The sequence below is a fragment of the Eschrichtius robustus genome, chromosome 1 (assembly GCF_028021215.1).
Source record: "Eschrichtius robustus isolate mEscRob2 chromosome 1, mEscRob2.pri, whole genome shotgun sequence".
In the NCBI taxonomy this organism is placed as follows: Eukaryota; Metazoa; Chordata; class Mammalia; order Artiodactyla; family Eschrichtiidae; genus Eschrichtius; species Eschrichtius robustus.
In genome coordinates, this window is record NC_090824.1 from 90,852,460 (window position 1) to 90,873,384 (window position 20,925).

The 20,925-nt window shown below is 39.1% G+C and overlaps 1 protein-coding gene across 2 annotated transcripts in view; it reads left to right on the forward strand.

Moving 5' to 3' along the window:
• WDR76 (WD repeat domain 76) overlaps positions 1-20,925 on the forward strand; it is a 75,147-nt gene that overhangs the window by 31,386 nt on the left and 22,836 nt on the right. For both annotated transcript variants that reach the window (XM_068550684.1, XM_068550694.1), the window contains exons 5-8: positions 1,969-2,095; positions 11,392-11,493; positions 11,594-11,637; positions 12,516-12,669. In XM_068550684.1, coding sequence (XP_068406785.1) covers positions 1,969-2,095; positions 11,392-11,493; positions 11,594-11,637; positions 12,516-12,669 — 427 coding nt within the window. The remainder of the gene's footprint in view (positions 1-1,968; positions 2,096-11,391; positions 11,494-11,593; positions 11,638-12,515; positions 12,670-20,925) is intronic.

Genomic DNA, 20,925 nt, shown 5'->3' on the forward strand with positions numbered 1-20,925 from the left:
AGTATTACATTGTATACATATATATATATATACCACATCTTCTTTATCCATTCGTCTGTTGATGAACTTTTAGGTTGCTTCCATATCTTGTCTATTATAAAAAATGCTGCTATGAACATTGGGGTGCATGTATGTTTTTCTTTTTTTTTTGGCTGCACTGGGTCTTTGTTGCTGCGTGCAGGCTTTCTCTAGTTGCAGTGAGCGAGGGCTACTCTTTGTTGCAGTGCGTGGGCTTCTCATTGCGGTGGCTTCTCTTGTTGCGGAGCATGGGCTCTAGGTACACGGGCTTTGGTAGTTGCAGCACACTAGCTCAGTAGTTGTGGCACACGGGCCCTAGAGCATGTGGGCTTCAGTAGGTGTGGTGCATGGGCTCAATACTTGCGGTGCACGGGCTCTAGGGTGCATGGGCTTCAGTAGTTGTGTCGTGCAGACTCAGTAGTTGTGGCTCACGAGCTCTAGAGCACAGTGTCAGTTGTTGTGGTGCACCCTGATGATCTAACCTTTTCATTTGTGCCTGTTGGCCATCTCTATGTCTTCTTTGGGTCCTCTGCCCATTGTTTAATCAGATTATTTTGTTTTTGATGTTGAGTTGTATGAGCTGTTTATGTATTTTGGATATTAATCCGTTATTGGACATATCATTTGCACAAATCTTCTTCCCTTCAGTCAGTTGCCTTTTCATTTTGTTGATGGTTTCCTTTGTTTTGCAAAAGCTTTTAAGTTTGATTAGGTCCCATTTGTTTATTTTTTGTTTTGTTGCTCTTGCCTGAGGAGACACATCCAAAAAATATTGCCAAGACCAATGTCAAAGAGTGTAGTACCTGTGTTTTCTTCTAGGAGTTTTATGGTTTCAGGTCTTACATTAAAGCCTTTAATCCATTTTGAGTCTGTTTTTGTATATGGTGTGAGAAAATATTCTAGTTCCATTCTTTTACATGTAGCTGTCTAGTTTTCCCTGGAGTTTTTAACTCTCAGACTTGTGTACACTGAACCTCCAGCAATTGGTCAATTACAGTTCAGGCTTTCCTACCCTGGTGCTGGTTCCCATGATGGTTTCCATTTCTAAGTCTGCTCCAATAAGCCATGACTTCTTGCATTTGCCTGTCTATCTCTCCAATATTAGGCTCAGCAGTTTCTACTGTGCCCTCATTTCTCTTAAGGATCCTAGAAGTGTTGATTTTTCAGTCTGTTCAGCTTTTTACTTGATAAGACAGTGCAGTGACTTTCAAGCTCTTTAAATTTGGAACTGGAAACTGGAAGTTCTGAACTACTTTTTTAAAATAAAAAAAATAATGCATAAAAAAGTAGGGTATGTATATGATTTTAAAAAGTAAACTATATGGAAGGCCATGCAATGAAACATTTAAGTCTCTTTCCTATCCTGGACCTTAGTTCTCCAGGCCTTTTCCCTAGAGAAAACCACTGTTAATAGTTTCATGTGTATTCTTCCATAGGTAATCTCAGCAATTACAAATGTATGTGTATATATTTTGTAAAAAAGCAAATGGAACCATATTCAACATGTGCTGGACCTTGTTTTTGCTTCTTGTATCTTAGAGTTCATGTCATATCAGCACACAAAAATCTATTTCTTTTTTTATGACTGCATAATATTCTGCTAGATATGTATGTCATAATTTATTTAACACCCCTCACCTCCTCATGATGAACATTTATGATGTTTCCAGGCTTTTAATTAAAATCAGTGTAGGGACTTCACTGGTGGTCCAGTGGGTGAGACTCCATGGTTCCATGGCAGGGGGCACGGGTTTGATCCTGGGTTGGGAAAGTTCCACATGCTGCACAGTGTGGTGAAGAAAAAAAAAAATTCAGTGTAGCCATGTATATACATCTTTGCAATGTGTGAATATATCTGTGAGATAGATTACTAGACGTTGTTTCCTTGATATTAATAAATACATATAACTTTTATGAGTATAACATGATTTTTTTCCCCCACTCCTTTAGAAAGAAGCCTAAGAAGAAAGAAAATGGGACTGGATGTAGAAGGTCAATGCGATTACTAAAAGTTGATCCTTCAGGAGTTTCATTACCAGCAACTCCAACCCAGCCAATATTAGTAGCAGATGAAAATGTAAGAAAGAGTGCAAATACAATATATTAACCAATAAAATACTCAAAAATTTGAAGTGTTTGAAAGTAAAAAGTCATTAAATTATGTTTAATTTGTACTTCATTAATTTAATACTTGGCTGTTGTATGGTTTAATGAGTAAGATTTCAAACTCGTAGAAGACTGGCTTGGATTCTATATTTCTGCAGACTTACCCTGTGTGGGATTGTGGGTAAATTCCTTAGTCTTTCTGAGCCCCAGTTTCCCCATTTTTAAAATGGCAACAATAGCAGAAACCTCTCAAAGAGGTGTTGTGAGGGATAAATGAAATAGTATCTATAAAGTTTCTTACATTATATTAAGGACTTAGGAAGCAATAAATGGTAGTTATTATTATTTTTTTTTAACATCTTTATTGAAGTATAATTGCTTCACAATGGTGTGTTAGTTTCTGCTTTATAACAAAGTGAATCAGCTACAGATATACACACGTTCCCATATCTCCTCCCTCCCGCATCTCCCTCCCTCCCACCCTCCCCATCCCACCCCCCCCAGGCGGTCACAAAGCACCGTGCTGATCTCCCTGTGCTATGCGGCTGCTTCCCACTAGCTATCTATTTTACATTTGGTAGTGTATATATGTCCATGACACTCTCTCATCCTGTCACATCTCACCCCTCCCCCTGCCCATATCCTCAAGTCCATTCTTTAGTAGGTCTGTGTCTTTATTCCCATCTTGCCACTAGGTTCTTCATGGCCTTTTTTTTTTTTTCTTTTCCTTAGATTCCATATATATGTGTTAGCATACTGTATTTGTTTTTCTCTTTCTGACTTACTTCACTCTGTATGACAGACTCTAACTCCATCCACCTCATTACAAATACCTCCATTTCATTTCTTTTTATGGCTGAGTAATATTCCATTGTATATATGTGCCACATCTTCTTTATCCATTCATCCGATGATGGACACTTAGGTTGCTTCCATGTCCTGGCTATTGTAAATAGAGCTGCAATGAACATTTTGGTACATGACTCTTTTTGAATTATGGTTTTCTCAGGGTATATGCCCAGTAGTGGGATTGCTGGGTCGTATGGTAGTTCTAGTTTTAGTTTTTTAAGGAACCTCCATACTGTTCTCCATAGTGGCTGTATCAATTTACATTCCCACCAACAGTGCAAGAGTGTTCCCTTTTCTCCACACCCTCTCCAGCATTTATTGTTTGTAGATTTTTTGATGATGGCCATTCTGACCGGTGTGAGATGATACCTCATTGTAGTTTTGATTTGCATTTCTCTAATGATTACTGATGTTGAGCATTCTTTCATGTGTCTGTTGGCCATCTGTATATCTTCTTTGGAGAAATGTCTATTTAGGTCTTCTGCCCATTTTTGGATTGGGTTGTTTGTTTTTTTGTTATTGAGCTGCATGAGCTGCTTGTAAATCTTGGAGATTAATCCTTTGTCAGTTGCTTCATTTGCAAATATTTTCCCCCATTCTGAGGGTTGTCTTTTGGTCTTGTTTATGGTTTCCTTTGCTGTGCAAAAGCTTTTAAGTTTCATTAGGTCCCATTTGTTTATTTGTGTTCTTATTTCCATTTCTCTAGGAGCTGGGTCAAAAAGGATCTTGCTGTGATTTATGTCATAGAGTGTTCTGCCTATGTTTTCCTCTAAGAGTTTGATAGTGTCTGGCCTTACACTTAGGTCTTTAATCCATTTTGAGTTTATTTTTGTGTATGGTGTCAGGGAGTGTTCTAATTTCATACTTTTACATGTACCTGTCCAATTTTCCCAGCACCACTTATTAAAGAGGCTGTCTTTTCTCCACTGTATATGCTTGCCTCCTTTATCAAAGATAAGGTGACCATATGTGCGTGGGTTTATCTCTGGGCTTTCTATCCTGTTCCATTGATCTATATTTCTGTTTTTGTGCCAGTACCAAACTGTCTTGATTACTCTAGCTTTGTAATATAGTCTGAAGTCAGGGAGCCTGATTCCTCCAGCTCCATTTTTCGTTCTCAGGATTGCTTTGGCTATTCGGGGTCTTTTGTGTCTCCATACAAATTGTGAAATTTTTTGTTCTAGTTCTGTGAAAAATGCCAGTGGTAGTTTGATAGGGATTGCATTGAATCTGTAGATTGCTTTGGGTAGTATAGTCATTTTCACAATGTTGATTCTTCCAATCCAAGAACATGGTATATCTCTCCATCTATTTGTATCATCTTTAATTTCTTTCATCAGTGTCCTATAATTTTCTGCATACAGGTCTTTTGTCTCCTTAGGTAGGTTTATTCCTAGATATTTTATTCTTTTTGTTGCAATGGTAAACGGGAGTGTTCTCTTAATTTCACTTTCAGATTTTTCATCATTAGTATATAAGAATGCAAGAGATTTCTGTGCATTAATTTTGTATCCTGCTACTTTACCAAATTCATTGGTTAGGTCTAGTAGTTTTCTGGTGGCAGTTTTAGGATTCTCTATGTATATTATCATGTCATCTGCAAACAGTGACAGCTTTACTTCTTCTTTTCCGATTTGGATTCCTTTTATTTCTTTTTCTTCTCTGATTGCTGTGGCTAACACTTCCAAAACTATGTTGAATAATAGTGGTGAGAGTGGGCAACCTTGTCTTGTTCCTGATCTTAGTGGAAATGGTTTCAGTTTTTCACCATTGAGGACAATGTTGGCTGTGGGTTTGTGATATATGGCCTTTATTATGTTGAGGAAAGTTCCCTCTATGCCTACTTTCTGGAGGGCTTTTATCATAAATGGGTGTTGAATTTTGTTGAAAGCTTTCTCTGCATCTATTGAGATGATCATATGGTTTTTCTCCTTCAATTTGTTAATATGATGTATCACGTTGATTGATTTGCGTATATTGAAGAATCCTTGCATTCCTGGAATAAACCCCACTTGATCATGGTGTATAATCCTTTTAATGTGCTGTTGGATTCTGTTTGCTAGTATTTTGTTGAGGATTTTTGCATCTATGTTCATCAGTGATATTGGCCTGTAGTTTTCTTTCTTTGTGACATCTTTGTCTGGTTTTGGTATCAGGGTGATGGTGGCCTCGTAGAATGAGTTGGGGAGTGTTCCTCCCTCTGCAATATTTTGGAAGAGTTTGAGAAGGATAGGTGTTAGCTCTTCTCTAAATGTTTGATGGAATTCGCCAGTGAAGCCATCTGGTCCTGGGCTTTTGTTTGTTGGAAGATTTTTAATCACAGTTCAATTTCAGTGCTTGTGATTGGTCTCTTCATATTTTCTATTTCTTCCTGGTTCAGTCTTGGTAGGTTGTGCATTTCTAAGAATCTGTCCATTTCTTCCAGGTTGTCCATTTTATTGGCATAGAGTTGCTTGTAGTAATCTCTCATGATCGCTTGTATTTCTGCAGTGTCAGTGGTTACTTCTCCTTTTTCATTTCTAATTCTATTGATTTGAGTCTTCTCCCTTTTTCTCTTGATGAGTCTGGCTAATGGTTTATCAATTTTGTTTATCTTCTCGAAGAACCAGCTTTTAGTTTCGTTGATTTTTGCTATTGTTTCCTTCATTTCTTTTTCATTTATTTCTGATCTGATCTTTATGATTTCTTTCCTTCTGCTAGCTTTGGGGTTTTTTTGCTCTTCTTTCTCTAATTGCTTTAGGTGCAAGGTTAGGTTGTTTATTCGAGATGTTTCCTGTTTCTTGATGTAGGCTTGTATTGCTATAAACTTCCCTCTTAGCACTGCTTGTGCTGCATCCCATAGATTTTGGGTCGTCGTGTCTCCATTGTCGTTTGTTTCTAGGTATTTTTTCATTTCCCCTTTGATTTCTTCAGTGATCACTTCGTTATTAAGTAGTGTATTGTGTAGCCTCCATGTGTTTGTATTTTTTACAGACCTTTTCCTGTAATTGATATCTAGTCTCATAGCGTTGTGGTCAGAAAAGATACTTGATACGATTTCAATTTTCTTAAATTTACGAAGGCTTGATTTGTGACCCAAGATATGATCTATCCTGGAGAATGTTCCATGAGCACTTGAGAAAAATGTGTATTCTGTTGTTTTTGGGTGGAATGTCCTATAAATATCAATTAAGTCCATCTTGTTTAATGTATCATTTAAAGCTTGTGTTTCCTTATTTATTTTCATTTTGGATGATCTGTCCATTGGTGAAAGTGGGGTGTTAAAGTCCCCAACTATGATTGTGTTACTGTCGATTTCCCCTTTTATGGCTGTTAGTATTTGCCTTATGTATTGAGGTGCCCCTATGTTGGGTGCATAAATATTTACAATTGTTATACCTTCCTCTTTGATCGATCCCTTGATCATTATATAGTGTCCTTCTTTGTCTCTTGTAATAGTCTTTATTTTAAAGTCTATTTTGTCTGATATGAGAATTGCTACTCCAGCTTTCTTTTGATTTCCATTTGCATGGAATATCTTTTTCCATCCCCTCACTTTCAGTCTGTATGTGTCTCTAGGTCTGAAGTGGGTCTCTTGTAGACAGCATATATATGGGTCTTGCTTTTGTATCCATTCAGCCAGTCTGTGTCTTTTGGTGGGAGCATTTAATCCATTTACATTCAAGGTAATTATCGATATGTATGTTCCTATTCCCATTTTCTTAAATAGTTTATGTTTGTTATTGTAGGTGTTTTCCTTCTCTTGTGTTTCTTGCCTAGAGAAGTTCCTTTAGCATTTGTTGTAAAGCTGGTTTGGTGGTGCTGAACTCTCTCAGCTTTTGCTTGTCTGTAAAGGTTTTAATTTCTCCATCAAATCTGAATGAGATCCTTGCTGGGTAGAGTAACCTTGGTTGTAGGTTTTTCTCCTTCATGACTTTAAGTATATCCTGCCACTCCCTTCTGGCTTGCAGAGTTTCTGCTGAAAGATCAGCTGTTAACCTTATGGGGATTCCCTTGTGTGTTATTTGTTGTTTTTCCCTTGCTGCTTTTAATATGTTTTCTTTATATTTAATTTTTGATATTTTGATTAATATGTGTCTTGGCGTGTTTCTCCTTGGATTTATCCTGTATGGGACTCTCTGTGCTTCCAGGACTTGATTAACTATTTCCTTTCCCATATTAGGGAAGTTTTCAACTATAATCTCTTCAAATATTTTCTCAGTCCCTTTCTTTTTCTCTTCTTCTTCTGGGACCCCTATAATTCGAATGTTGGTGCGTTTAATGTTGTCCCAGAGGTCTCTGAGACTGTCCTCAGTTCTTTTCGTTCTTTTTTCTTTATTCTGCTCTGCAGTAGTTATTTCCACTATTTTATCTTCCAGGTCCCTTATCCTTTCTTCTGCCTCAGTTATTCTGCTATTGATCCTGTCTAGAGTATTTTTAATTTCATTTATTGTGTTTTTCATCGTTGCTTGGTTCCTCTTTAGTTCTTCTACATCCTTGTTAAATGTTTCTTGCATTTTGTCTATTCTATTTCCAAGATTTTGGGTCATCTTTAGTATCATTATTCTGAATTCTTTTTCAGGTAGACTGCCTATTTCCTCTTCATTTGTTAGGTCTGGTGTGTTTTGACCCTGCTCCTTCACCTGCTGTGTGGTTTTTTGTCTTCTCATTTTGCTTATCTTACTGTGTTTGGGGTCTCCTTTTCACAGGCTGCAGGTTCGTAGTTCCCGTTGTTTTTGGTATCTGTCCCCAGTGGCTAAGGTTGGTTCAGTGGGTTGTGTAGGCTTCCTGGTGGAGGGGACTAGTGCCTGTGTTCTGGTGGATGAGGTTGGATCTTGTCTTTCTGGTGGGCGTGTCCACGTCTGGTGGTGTGTTTTGGGGTGTCTGTGGCCTTATTATGATTTTAGGCAGCCTCTCTGCTAATGGATGGGGCTGTATTCCTGTCTTGCTAGTTGTTTGGCATAGGGTGTCCAGCAGTGTAGCTTGCTGGTCGTTGAGTGAAGCTGGGTCTTGATGTTGAGATGGAGATCTCTGAGAGATTTTTGCCGTTTGGTATTACGTGGAGCTGGGAGGTCTCTTGTGGACCAGTGTCCTGAAGTTGGCTCTCCCACCTCAGAGGCACAGCCCTGATGCCTGGCTGGAGCACCAAGAGCCTTTCGTCCACACGGCTCAGAATAAAAGGGAGAAAAAAATAGAAAGAAAGAAAGAAAGAGGATAAAATAAAATAAAATAAAGCTATTATAATAAAAAATAAGAAAAAAATTATTAAGAATAAATGTGTTCAAAAAAAAATTTTTTTTTAATTTTTAAAAATAGATATATTAATTTTTTGTAGTAAAAAATAAGAAAAATTATTAAGAAAAATATTAAGGAAGAAAGTTTAATTTTTTAAAATAAAAAATATGAGAAAACTTATTAAAAATTTTTTTTAATTTCTAAAAATAGAAAATAAGGAAAAAATTATTAAGAAAACTTTTATTAGGAAAAAAAATTTTTTTTGAGTAAAAAAAAAAAAAAAAACACGGATGTACCTAACCCTAGGACTAATGGTGAAAGCAAAGCTATACAGAGAAAATCTCACCCAGAAGCATATACATATACACTCACAAAAAAAGGAAAAGGGGAAAAATTAATATATTCTGCTCCCAAAGTCCACCTCTTGAATTTGGGATGATTCGTTGTCTATTCAGGTATTCAACAGATGCAGGCACATCAAGTTGTTTGTGGAGCTTTAATCCGCTGCTTCTGAGGCTGCTGGGAGAGATTTCCCTTTCTCTTCTTTGTTCGTACAGCTCCAGCTCCCGGAGTTCAGCTTTGGATTTGGACCTCTGTAGGTCGCCTGAGGGCGTCTGTTCCCCGCCCATACAGGACAGGGTTAAAGGAGCAGCTGCTTCGGGGGCTGTGGCTCACTCAGGCCTGGGGAAGGGAGCAGTACGGAGGAGGCGGGGCGAGCCTGCTGCGGCAGAGGCCGGCATGACGTTGCAGCAGCCCGAGGTGCGCCATGCGTTCTCCCGGCGAAGTTGTCCCTGGATCACAGGACCCTGGCAGTGGCGGGCTGCACAGGCTCCCGGGAGGGGTGGTGTGGAGAGTGACCTGTGCTCGCACACAGGCTTCTTGGTGGCGGCAGCAGCAGCCTTAGCGTCTCCCGCCCGTCTCTGGGGTCTGCGCTGATAACCGCGGCTCACGCCCATCTCTGGGGTCTGCGCTGATAGCCGCGGCTCACGCCCGCCTCTGGGGTCCGCGCTGATCGCCGCGGCTTGCGCCCGTCTCTGGAGCTCGTTTAGGCAGCGCTCTGAATCCCCTCTCCTTGCGCGCCATGAAACAAAGAGGCAAGGAAAAGTCTCTTGCCTCTTCAGCAGCTGCAGACTTTTTCCCGGACTCCCTCCCGGCTAGCACCGAAGCCGGAGCCTCAGCTCCCAGCCCCCGCCCGCCCCGGCGGCTGAGCAGACAAACCTCTCGGGCTGGTGAGCGCTGCTCGGCGCCGAGCCTCTGTGCGGGAATCTCTCAGTTTTTCCCTCTGCGCCCCTGTTGCTGTGGGATCTGTGCTGATAGCTGCGGCTCGCACCCGCCTCTGGGGTCCGTGCTGATAGCCGCGGCTCGCGCCCGTCTCTGGAGTTCATTTAGGCGGCGCTCTGAATCCCCTCTCCTTGCGCGCCGCGAAACAAAGAGGCAAGAAAAAGTCTCTTGCCTCTTCGGCAGCTGCAGACTTTTTCCCGGACTCCCTCTCGGCTAGCACCGAAGCCCGAGCCTCAGCTCTCAGCCCCGCCCGCCCCGGCGGCTGAGCAGACAAGCCTCTCAGGCTGGTGAGTGCCACTCAGCACCGATCCTCCGTGCTGGAATCTCTCCGCTTTGCCCTCCGCACCCCTGTGGCTGCGCTCTCCTCCATGGCTCCGAAGCTTTCCCCCTCTGCCACCCACAGTCTCTGCCCGCGAAGGGGCTTCCTAGTGTGTGGAAACCTTTCCTCCTTCACAGCTCCCTCCCACTGGTGCAGGTCCCGTCCCTATTCTTTTGTCTCTGTTATTTCTTTTCCCCTACCCAAGTACGTGGGGAGTTTCTTGCCTTTTGGGAGGTCTGACGTCTTCTGCCAGCGTTCAGTGGGTGTTCTGTAGGAGCAGTTCCACGTGTAGATGTATTTCTACTGTATCTGTGGGAAGGAAGGTGATCTCCGCTTCTTCGGTAGTTATTAATATTATTAATAATAAATAATATATGTCAATAGTGATGGGGTTCTCTTACTGTAGTTTAATTTTATGCTATCAGTGAGTGGAAAGAGTTTTATTTACCAAATTTATTGTCTAAATAAGATTATGAGTATATTTTTTATTCAGGAGCACCTACTGTTTTTAATACTTGTATCTAAGTGCTTAATTATAAATTGGAAGATTAGCCTGGTGCTTTGAGAGCTAATTGCAAATTAAGTTGCTAGGGGAAGAGTAGCTTTCAAATTTTTTTGAAGCCTCCATCCATCCATGATAAGAAATACATTTACATTGAACCCATTCCACACACACACACACACACACACACACACACACACACACAACTGAAACAAAACTTTTGTGAAATGATACTTATCCTTACTACATGTGATACAGTTTTGTATTTCCTAGTCTGTTCTTTTCTCATTCACTAAAACACACTGTTGGTTGTAATGTATTAAAATGATTTCACGACCTATGGGTTACAACCTGTGATTTAAAAAACACTGACATACAGAAAGAGAAAGACAAATATCATATGATATCACTTAATATGTGGAATCTAAAATATGGCACAAATGAACCTATCTACAAAACAGAAACTCACAGAAATTGAGAACAGACTTGTGGTTGCCAAGGGGGGAGGTGGTGGGGGAGGGAAGGACTGGGAGTTTGGGATTAGCAGATGTAAACTATTATATATAGGATGGGTAAACAACAGGGTCCTACTGTATAGCACAGGGAACTATATTCAGTATCCTGTGATAAACCATAATGGAAAAGAATATAAAAAAGAATGTCTATATGTGTATAACTGAGTCACTTTGCTGTACAGCAGAGATGGACACAACATTGTAAATCAACTATGCTTCAATTTAAAAAATAAAAAACACTGACATAGAGTAATAACTTTGAGGTATGAAATTGAACTGATCTGAATCAATTCCCAGCAACTTCAGGTATTGGCAGTGGAACTTTGGACAAATTAACTTCTCTAAGTTTCATTCCACTGTCTTTATAATGTGATATCTCATTCACTGGATTATTAAGGGGATTAAATGAGATAATACATGTTATTACTTTACAGTATACTTGGCATTCATTCATTGAGCAACTGTTTTTGAATGCTAACTATGTGTCACCACTGTTGTTGGTATTGAAAGTAAAGTAGTAAGAAATCTTAAGCTTACATTCTAGGGCAGAGCGACAACCAACTTTTTTTTCTTATTTTTTATAACAGCCTTTGTTACCTCCTGGGCCTTTAGAAATGACTTCTGAAAATCGAGATGATAACAGTGAACTATTTAAAGGATTTCTGCAGACTTGGGCAGAAGTGAGCAAGGTATCACTTGGGAGGGTAAGCCCAAGCTTTTAGAATCATCTGTTAAGCAAATTTTAGTACATATATTAACTTAGTGCTTTGGTTTCTCCCATTGTTTCAGACAAGAAGTAAAAACACTGAGAAGGAGTTATCTAGCATTAAAAGGTGAGTTAAAATTCCTTGCCTTTGTTTTATATTTTCTGAGATCTTTATAACTTAAAGACTATACACCATTACAGGAAATTTGAAAATGAGGTGAGAAAAATTATCCATCATATTTCTACCCTAACAACTGTTGTTTTTGTATATTTCCTTTCGTGTATCACCATATGCAATACCACTAGGATATAAGCTTCATGAATGCATGGATTTTGTCTCAGTAACCAGAAAAGTGCATTTCACATAGTATATATTCATTCAGTGTTTAATAAATGAGTGAAATCACATACATTTTTACTTTGTTATGTTCTAATATATGTACAGTTTTGCATTATGCTTTTCTATTAACATTGTGGTTGCATGTTACTAGAGTCTTTAAATTTATTGAATAATTGCATAATATTTGATTTCAGCAGGTAGAATTTACTTAACCTCCTCTTACTCCCTTGGTATTTGGAATTGTTTTCTATTTAGTTTTGAGTGTTTGTATGTGTGTTTGTTGAAGTTTATATTGTGATAGTGGATTATTTCCTTAGGATAGATTCCAGAAGTGAGATTAATGTGTCAGATATTATGGACATTTTCATGGCTTTTAGGACATGCTAGATTGTTTTCCAAAATCTTTTAAAAAAATTTCTGAAAATCTTAAATGAATTTACTTCTGCTGTTAGCAATATATATGAATGTATGTTTAACTGCAGCCTCCTAGCTTTTATAAGTGAAAAATAGTACCCCATTGTTTAATTTGATTTCCTTGGTTGCCAGGAAGTTGAATATTTTCCCACATTTACTAATTGTGATTTTACTTTTTCGAATCATCTTTTACTTGTTTTGACTACTGAGTTTGGTTTTACTTCTAAAATTTAACTTTTTAATCTTCTCAGCTACAAAGCCAATTTAAATGGCATGATCATTAGTGAAGATACTGTTTATAAAGTTACCAAAGGCCCAATATTCTCAGTGGCTCTCCATCCATCAGAAATTAGAACTTTGGTGGCAGCTGGGGCCAGATCTGGACAAGTTGGACTTTGGGATTTGGTAAGTTATTATTAATTGTTTTGAAGATACTAACATTTGAAGCAAATAGTCTGCGAAAGAATAGCCTAGAGCCATGTGTTTCTAGATGTTACTTGAGATTTATAGTTTTGTGCTTTGTGATTCCAAATTTTAGAAACCTAGAGGAATTTAAATTTGCTTTGTAGAACTTTAATATTTTTAGCTTGAATATCTTTAGTCATCTGGGCATAAATTCCTGCCAGGAAAGTTTATTACAGCTTTAAATGTGTATATGAAAAGATCATACAAAGTTCTTAGGTTTCTAATTATGTTTAAAATACAGTTTCCAAGCTGGATCAAAATATCTTCCCAAGGATCTGCTTAGGATGATCCTAGTAATTTTTTTTAAAAATTTATTTATTTTTTATTTATTTTTGGCTGCATTGGGTCTTCATTGCTGCGCGTGGGCTTTCTCTAGTTGCAGGGAGCGGGGGCTACTCTTCGTTGCGGTGCGCGGGCTTCTCATGGTGGTGGCTTCTCTTGTTGCAGAGCACGGGCTCTAGGCACGCAGGCTCAGTAGTTGTGGCACATGGGCTCAGTAGTTGTGGCTCGTGGGCTCTAGAGCGCAGGCTCAGTAGTTGTGGCGCACGGGCTTAGTTGCTCCGCAGCATGTGGGATCTTCCCGGACCAGGGCTCGAACCCATGTCCCCTGCGTTGGCAGGCGGATTCTTAACCACTGCACCACCAGGGAAGCCCCCTAGTCATTTTTTGATGAGTCAGAAACAGATATTGAATTTCATTCATTGTACATATAATAATGCATTGATTGCTTTCAGTGTTTACAAAATTGAAAAAAGCCAAGTTAATGTTCTCTGAATTTATTTTTTAATTGGGGAAGTAGAACAAAGACCTGAAAAATGCCATAAGGACAATTAATGGAGATGGAGAAATCATGGTGACTTGCAGTGGGTTGGGGTTAATAAATAAAATGGATCTTGTAAGTGAGAAGAGAAGAAACGAAAACCAAATTCTCTCTTATTTTGGGAGCATAGATTCTCCCTTATTTTGATAAGATGTGAGTGGGGGTAGGAGGTGAAAGGATTTGGTAAAGAAAACAGAAGCAGAGAAGTGGGAAGAGGACCAGAAATAGTATAAGGTTGTATAAGCTAAGAGATGAATTTCAAGCATGGGAGTTGGACAGGGCTTTTTTTTTAGATGAGTTAAAAAGAATGGGAAAAGAAAAAGGGCCATTAGTTTTGAAAATAGGGTATCAGAAGTGAGTTGAGAGCTTCAACAATAAGGTAAGAAAGGAACACAGACTTTAGGAGATTAAAAAAAGTATGGGGTGGAAGAAGAAATGGAATCAATGGATAGACTATTTGTTGAAGAACTTAGAAAAGGAAAAATAGAGAATTAGTATAGTCAAGTGAAGATCTTTTCAGGGTGTGTTGAAGATATGTAGAAAAGTCCCTTTGTCATGTCTTTTCTGGTGACTCCAAAAATCTGTATTATTGGGTCTCTGTAGTCCAATATTTTTATCAACTTTCTAATTTTTCAGGACACCTGGCTATCTCATTAACAGACTGAGCAAGTCTAAAACCATTATCTTGGCTATCCTGTGCTCACTTCGCAACTCCCCTAGTTTTTTAAAAAAAGTTTAGCTTTATTGAGGTACAATTTATATTTTATAAAATCTACACATTTAAAATGTACAGTTTAATGATTTTTAATAAGTTTATTGAGTTGTGTAAATATCACCATAATTCAGTTTTAGAACATTTTCATCATTCCTATAAGATTCCTCATGGCTACTTACATTTAATCCCTGTTTCTACCCCTATCCCCAGGCAAATCTCCACAAATTTGCACTTTTTGGACATTTCATATAAATAGAATCATAAAATATGTGGTCTTTTATATTGGCATTTTTCTTTTAGCATAGTTTTTTAAAAAAATTAATTAATTTATTTATTTTGGCTGTGTTGGGTCTTAGTTGAAGCATGTGGGGTCTTTGTTGAGGCATGCGGGATCTTTTGTTGAGGCGTGCAGGATCTTTCATTGCGGCGTGGGCTCTTTGTTGCAGCGCGCAGGCTTCTCTCTAGTTGTGGCATGTGGGTTTTTCTCTAGTTGTGGTGTGCAGGCTCCAGGGCTCGTGGGCTCTGTAGTTGTGGCACATGGACTTAGTTGCCCCGCGGCATGTGGGATCTTAGTTCCCCAACCAGGGATTGAACCCGTGTCCCCTGCATTGGGAGGCAGATTCTTTACCACCAGACCACCAGGGAAGTCCCTCTTTTAGCATAGTTTTAAGGTTTATCTGTCTTATAGCATCTATCAGCACCTCATTCTTTTTTTATTGCTGAATAGTACTCCATTGTTTGATTTTACCACATTTTGTTTATCCATGCATCATTTGATAGACATTTGGGTTGTTTCCACTTTTTGGCTATTCTGAATAATTCTACTATAAACATTTGTGTACACATTTTTGTGTAGGTCTGTGTTTTCATTTCTCTTGGGTAGGTATCTGGGAGTAGAATTGCTAGGTCATATGGTAACTGGTTAACATTTGAGGAACTGCCAAACTGCTTTCCAAAGTGGCTGCATCATTTTCTATTCCTACCAGCAATGTATGAGGGTTCAAATTTTTCTACATGGTCACCAACATTTATTATTATCTGTCTTTTCGATTATAGCCTTTCAAGTGGGTGGTATCTTCCTAATGAAGTTGTATCTCCATGTGGTTTTGATTTGCATTTCTCTAATGACTAATGATGTTGAGAATCTTTTCCTGCCATTTGGATATCTTTGGTGAAATGTCTATTCAAATCTTTTGTCAATTTTTTATTGGGTTGTTTGTCTTCTTGTTGAGTTGTAAGAGTTCTTTGTATATTCTAGATACACATCCTTATCAGATATGTGATTTGCAAATATTTCTTCTTTTCATCTTCTTAATGCTATCTTTTGAAGTGCAAATTTTTGAATTTTGATGATGTCTGATTCATCAAACTTTTAATGGACTGTGTTTTTGGTGTCATATCTAAGAAATCTTTTGTGTAGCCCAAAGTCTTAAAGATTTTCTCCTATTTTTTCTAAAAATTTTATAGTTTTAGCTTTCACATTTAGTTCACTGATCCATCTTGAATTTTTTTATTTTTTTTTATTTTTATTGATTGATTGATTGCTATGTTGGGTCTTCGTTTCTGTGCTAGGGCTTTCTCTAGTTGCGGCAAGCGGGGGCCACTCTTCATCGCGATGCGCGGGCCTCTCACTATTGTGACTTCTCTTGTTGCGGAGCACAGGCTCCAGACGCGCAGGCTCAGTAGTTGTGGCTCACGGGCCTAGTTGCTTCATGGCATGTGGGATCTTCCCAGACCAGGGCTCGAACCCGTGTCCCCTGCATTGGCAGGCAGACTCTCAACCACTGCGCCACCAGGGAAGCCCCGAATTTTTTTTTTTTGAATTATTTTTGTATATGCTGTAAGGTAAGAGCCCAAGTTCATCTTTTTGTATGTGTATATCCAGTTGTCCCAGCACTATTTGTTGAAAAGACTTTTACCTCATTGTATTGTCTTGGCAGTCCCTCAGTTTTCCTCTTAACCTTCTGTCAGATTCCTGGTCTCACCTAGAATCAAAAGATGAGCTGTCATTTATTCGGTCACCCCACCCATTCATTCATTCCACACTTATTGAGTATTTTGTGCTAAGTACTCTTCTTTTTTTTTTTAATAAATTTATTTCTATATTTATTTTTTGGCTGTTAGGTCTTTATTTTTTGGCTGTGTTAGGTTAAGCCTGCGCGTGGGCTTTCTCTAGTTGTGGCGAGTGGGGGCTACTATTTGTTGTGGTGCGCGGGCTTCTCATTGCGGTGGCTTCTCTTGTTGTGGAGTACAGGCTCTAGGTGTGTAGTCTTCAGTAGTTGTGGCACGCGGGCTCAGTAGTTGTGGCTCACAGGCTCTAGAGCACAGGCTCAGTAGTTGTGGTGCACGGGCTTAGTTGCTCTGTGGCATGTGGGATTTTCCCGGACCAGGGCTCAAACCCGTGTCCCCTGCATTGGCAGGCGGATTCTTAACCACTGCGCCACCAGGGAAGTCCCCTAAGTACTATTCTAATGACTCCCCATCCATATTTGTGAGGAAGGATTTTCTCTGTCCTTATAGAGTTTAGAATTTAGTGGCAAAAGCAGCATGAATGAAATAATTACGTTTGATAAGTGGAGTGAATTACATACTGTGATTAATGGAGTGGAGGAAAAGTAGTGTTATAAAAACACATAACAGGGGAACTGGCCTGATTTGGAGGATCAGGGAAGGCTTCCCTGAGGAAGTGAGAATTGAGTTGAGATTTGAAAGCTAAGTAGGAGTAAACTAAGCAAAGAAAGGGAAAAGAGCATTTCACACAAGAGGAACAGCATGTCAAGGACCTTAGGCAGGAGGATGCCGGCTTGACCCATTTAAGGACCTGAAAGAATGCCTCTGTGGCTAGAGCATAAACAGCAGAGGCACAAACGGAAGGGATGAGTGGAATAGGGGGAAGCTGTAGAGGTGGGTAGAGGTCAGATGTATAGCTTTATACATAAAGCCTCTGTAACAACTTCCTGCAAAACAAACGCTGAATACTATTTTCATTTTTCACCTTTTCTCACAAAAGCAAAAATCTTCTTTGGATTCCCTTCAGTCAGCAAAAATAGGTACTAATATAGGTGTTTTCTAAGAGCGAAGTGGCATAAAGCAAACTTTTGAAAAGTGGGGGATACGTGTATTTATTTTTAAATTAATTAAAATAGAAAATTCAGTTCTTCAGTTACACCAGGCACATTTCAAGTGCTTAATAGCCACACATGACTAGTGGATACCATATTGGACAGTGCATACATATAACATTTTTGTCATCTCAGAAAGTTCTTTTGGACAGTGCTGCTGTGGAGCAAGTTAATATCAACATTAATTTGGTAAAATAAGACTCAAAGATAAGTTGATGAAACAACAGAATGAAATGAAAAAGGAGACTGTAGAACTAAAGAAACAAATTGAAGATCAGTGAAACTAATAAATTAGACAAAAGCAAGGAACAGAATAGACATTGCTGAAAATGAAATTACAGATATTAAAGGAAATATCTGAGGTAATCTCAAACACAGATGAAAAAGGTTTTATGAGAAAAGCCAATAGAAAAGGAAAGCCAGGACTACCCTGGTGGCGCAGTGGTTAAGAATCCACCTGCTAATGCAGGGGACACGGGTTCAATCCCTGGTCCAGGAAGATCCCACATGCCGTGGAGCAAGGAAGCCCGTGTGCCACAACTACTGAGCCTGCGCTCTAGAGCCCACGAGCCACAACTACTGAAACCTGTGTGCCACAACTACTGAAGCCCATGTGCCTAGAGCCTGTGCTCCGCAACAAGAGAAGCCACTGCAATGAGAAGCCCACGCACCACAACGAAGAGTAGCCCCCACTTGCCATAACTAGAGAAAGCCTGTGTGCAGTAGCAAGACCCAAGGCAGCCAAAGATAAATAAATAAATAAATAAATAAATAAATAAATAAATAAATAAATTCATTTAAAAAAAGAGGAAAGGAAAGCCAGTCAAAGATGACCCAACAAATGGAACAGAAAATATATTCAAAGAGAACTTTTCTGAAAAGACAGAATTGGATTGGCAGATTTGAGTGTGTATGTCATGTTCTAGGAAGATTTGGACTTAAAGGATAAAGAATTCTTTAGGCAGGAAAAACAAATTATATTCAAGGGGAAAAGCCAAGTTTGCCTCAGTTTTCTACAGCAACATTTCATGTAATGTCTACAAAGTTCTGAGAGAAGGAAGTGTGGCCTGGAATACATACCCAGCCCAAAATATTATTCTAATGTAAAGACAGCAGGTAGGTCTTTTCACATCTGAAAAAACTCAAGAAATTGAAGACCTATGAGTTCATCTGGAAAAAACTGCTTGATAGCAAATCTTGGCCAATTGAGAGTAAATCAAAATTAAGGATTCAGGAATGGAGAAGCTTGACAGAAAAATTGATGATGAGTGTTGAATCCATTTAAATACACAACTGGGACTTCCCTGGTCCAGTGGTAAAGAATCTGCCTTCCAATGCAGGGGACGTGGGTTTGATCCCTGGTTGGGGAACTAAGATCCCACATGCTGTGGGGCAACTAAGCCCACGGGCCTCAACTAGAGAGCCCGTGTGCCGCAAACTACAGAGCCCACGTGCTCTGGAGCCCACGCACCACAACTAGAGAGAGAAAATCCGCACGCCACAACTAGAGAGAAACCCGTGTGCCACAATGAAGAGCCTGTGTGCTGCAATGAAAGACCCTGCATGCCGCAATCAAGATCCCATGTGCTGCAACTATGACCTGACGCAGCCAAAAATAAATGAAATAGATAAATAAATATTTAAATACAGAACTAATATTAAACAGCCATATAAATTATGGTTACAGAACTGGATATGAATGTTGTTAACCTGGAAAAAACAAAAATAACAAAATATAGAGATGGAGAAAGGGGAGATTGGAGGAGGGGTGAGAATAATGTTCTCAGTCAATAGAAATTGTCTAAAATTGAGACATACATAGTTAAATAAAAAAGCATAATGACTAAAACTGCTTTATATTTTATACTTTTTCCTTCTTAGGAGATAGCTCTTGTAAAGAAATCCTCGAAGTTCAAAAATTCCTTCAGCTTGATTTTCTTTTATTATTTTAAAGTATAGTTAAAAAATTTTTTAATATAAATTTATTTATGGCTGCATTGGGTCTTCGTTGGTGCGCGCAGGCTTTCTCTAGTTGTGGCGAGCGGGGGCTACTCTTCATTGCGGTGTGTGGGCTTCTTATTGTGGTGGCTTCACTTGTTGCAGAGCACGGGCTGTAGGCATGCGGGCTTCAGTAGTTGTCGCACACGGGCTCAGTAGTTGTGGCTTGAGGGCTCTAGAGTGCAGGCTCAGTAGTTCTGGCACATGGGCTTAGTTGCTCCACAGCATGTGGGATCTTCCTGGACCAGGGCTCGAATCCGTGTCCCCTGCATTGGCAAGTGGATTCTTAACCACTGCACCACCAGGGAAGCCCCTAAAGTATAGTTAAATTTAATACTATTTAAAGTGGCCTTTTTTTTCCCTCTAAATTTCTTCTCTGTCCTATCTGTATAAGTAAGTACATGTAAAGACATCTTTAATGATCACTTAGTGTTTTAATGATAATTTTGGTCAATTTTGGGTTTTGAATGATTTTTCAAAACTTTTGTCTTTGTATATTTCTTTGTATATTTGTTTGAGTTCCTTATAACAATGGAGAGTTTTGTTTTTCTAAAAAATATATGCTATAGACAAATATGCCAAAATGTTAACAGTGGTTAACTCTGGGTAGGAGGAGGAGTTTGTGTGATTGTAATTTTTTTCCTTCCTTCTCTTTTCATGTTTCTTTCTTTTCTTTAAATTTTTTTTCTCTTTATTTAAAAACTTAAATAAAAAAGACAAAAACAAAAGTGTTTGAGTATTTCAGAGCCGACTAAACTATATTTAGAGATGAAAGTTGTTCTGGTTCATAATATGACATATGGCATAAGAATATAGCATCAGAATCTGAAAAATGATGATTTCGGAGTTGGTAATCCAGTTGTGGAAAGGATAATCCTTAGAAGTAGTAATATTACTACTGAAATTCAAGTACGTGCATTTTTTTATAATAAATTTATTTATTTATTTTTGGCTGTTATTTATTTATTTATATTTGGTTGGGTCTTCGTTGCTGTGCGCAGGCTTCTCGTTGCGGTGGCTTCTCTTGTTGTGTAGTACGGGCTCTAGGCTTGTGGACTTCAGTAGTTGTGGCAAGTGGGCTCACTAGTTGTGCCTTGCAGGCTCAGTAGTTGTGGTTCGCAGGCTCTAAAGTGCACGCTCAGTAGTTGTGGCACACGGTCTTAGTTGCTCCGTGGCATGTGGGATCTTCTCAGACCAGGGCTCAAACCCATGTGCCCTGCATTGGCAGGTAGATTCTTAACCACTGTGCCACCAAGGTAGTCCCTCAAGTACATGCATTTTTCATGGGGCATTTAGGGGATAAAATATTTTTAAAACTATCATTTTGTGCCAGGACCAAACACCTTATGAAAATTGAGCTGAGAATGACATACTCATATAGAAGCACACTTAGCAAGCAAAGTGGGAGTGGTATTGATAGAAGTTTTGGTAGTAAGGAATTATCCTGCATGTGAAATAAAAGTAAATTACACATTTCCTGAGAATTTCATGAACTGAAGTCATTATAAGCAGTAGTTTTTTTTCCCTCTGTATTATGAAAA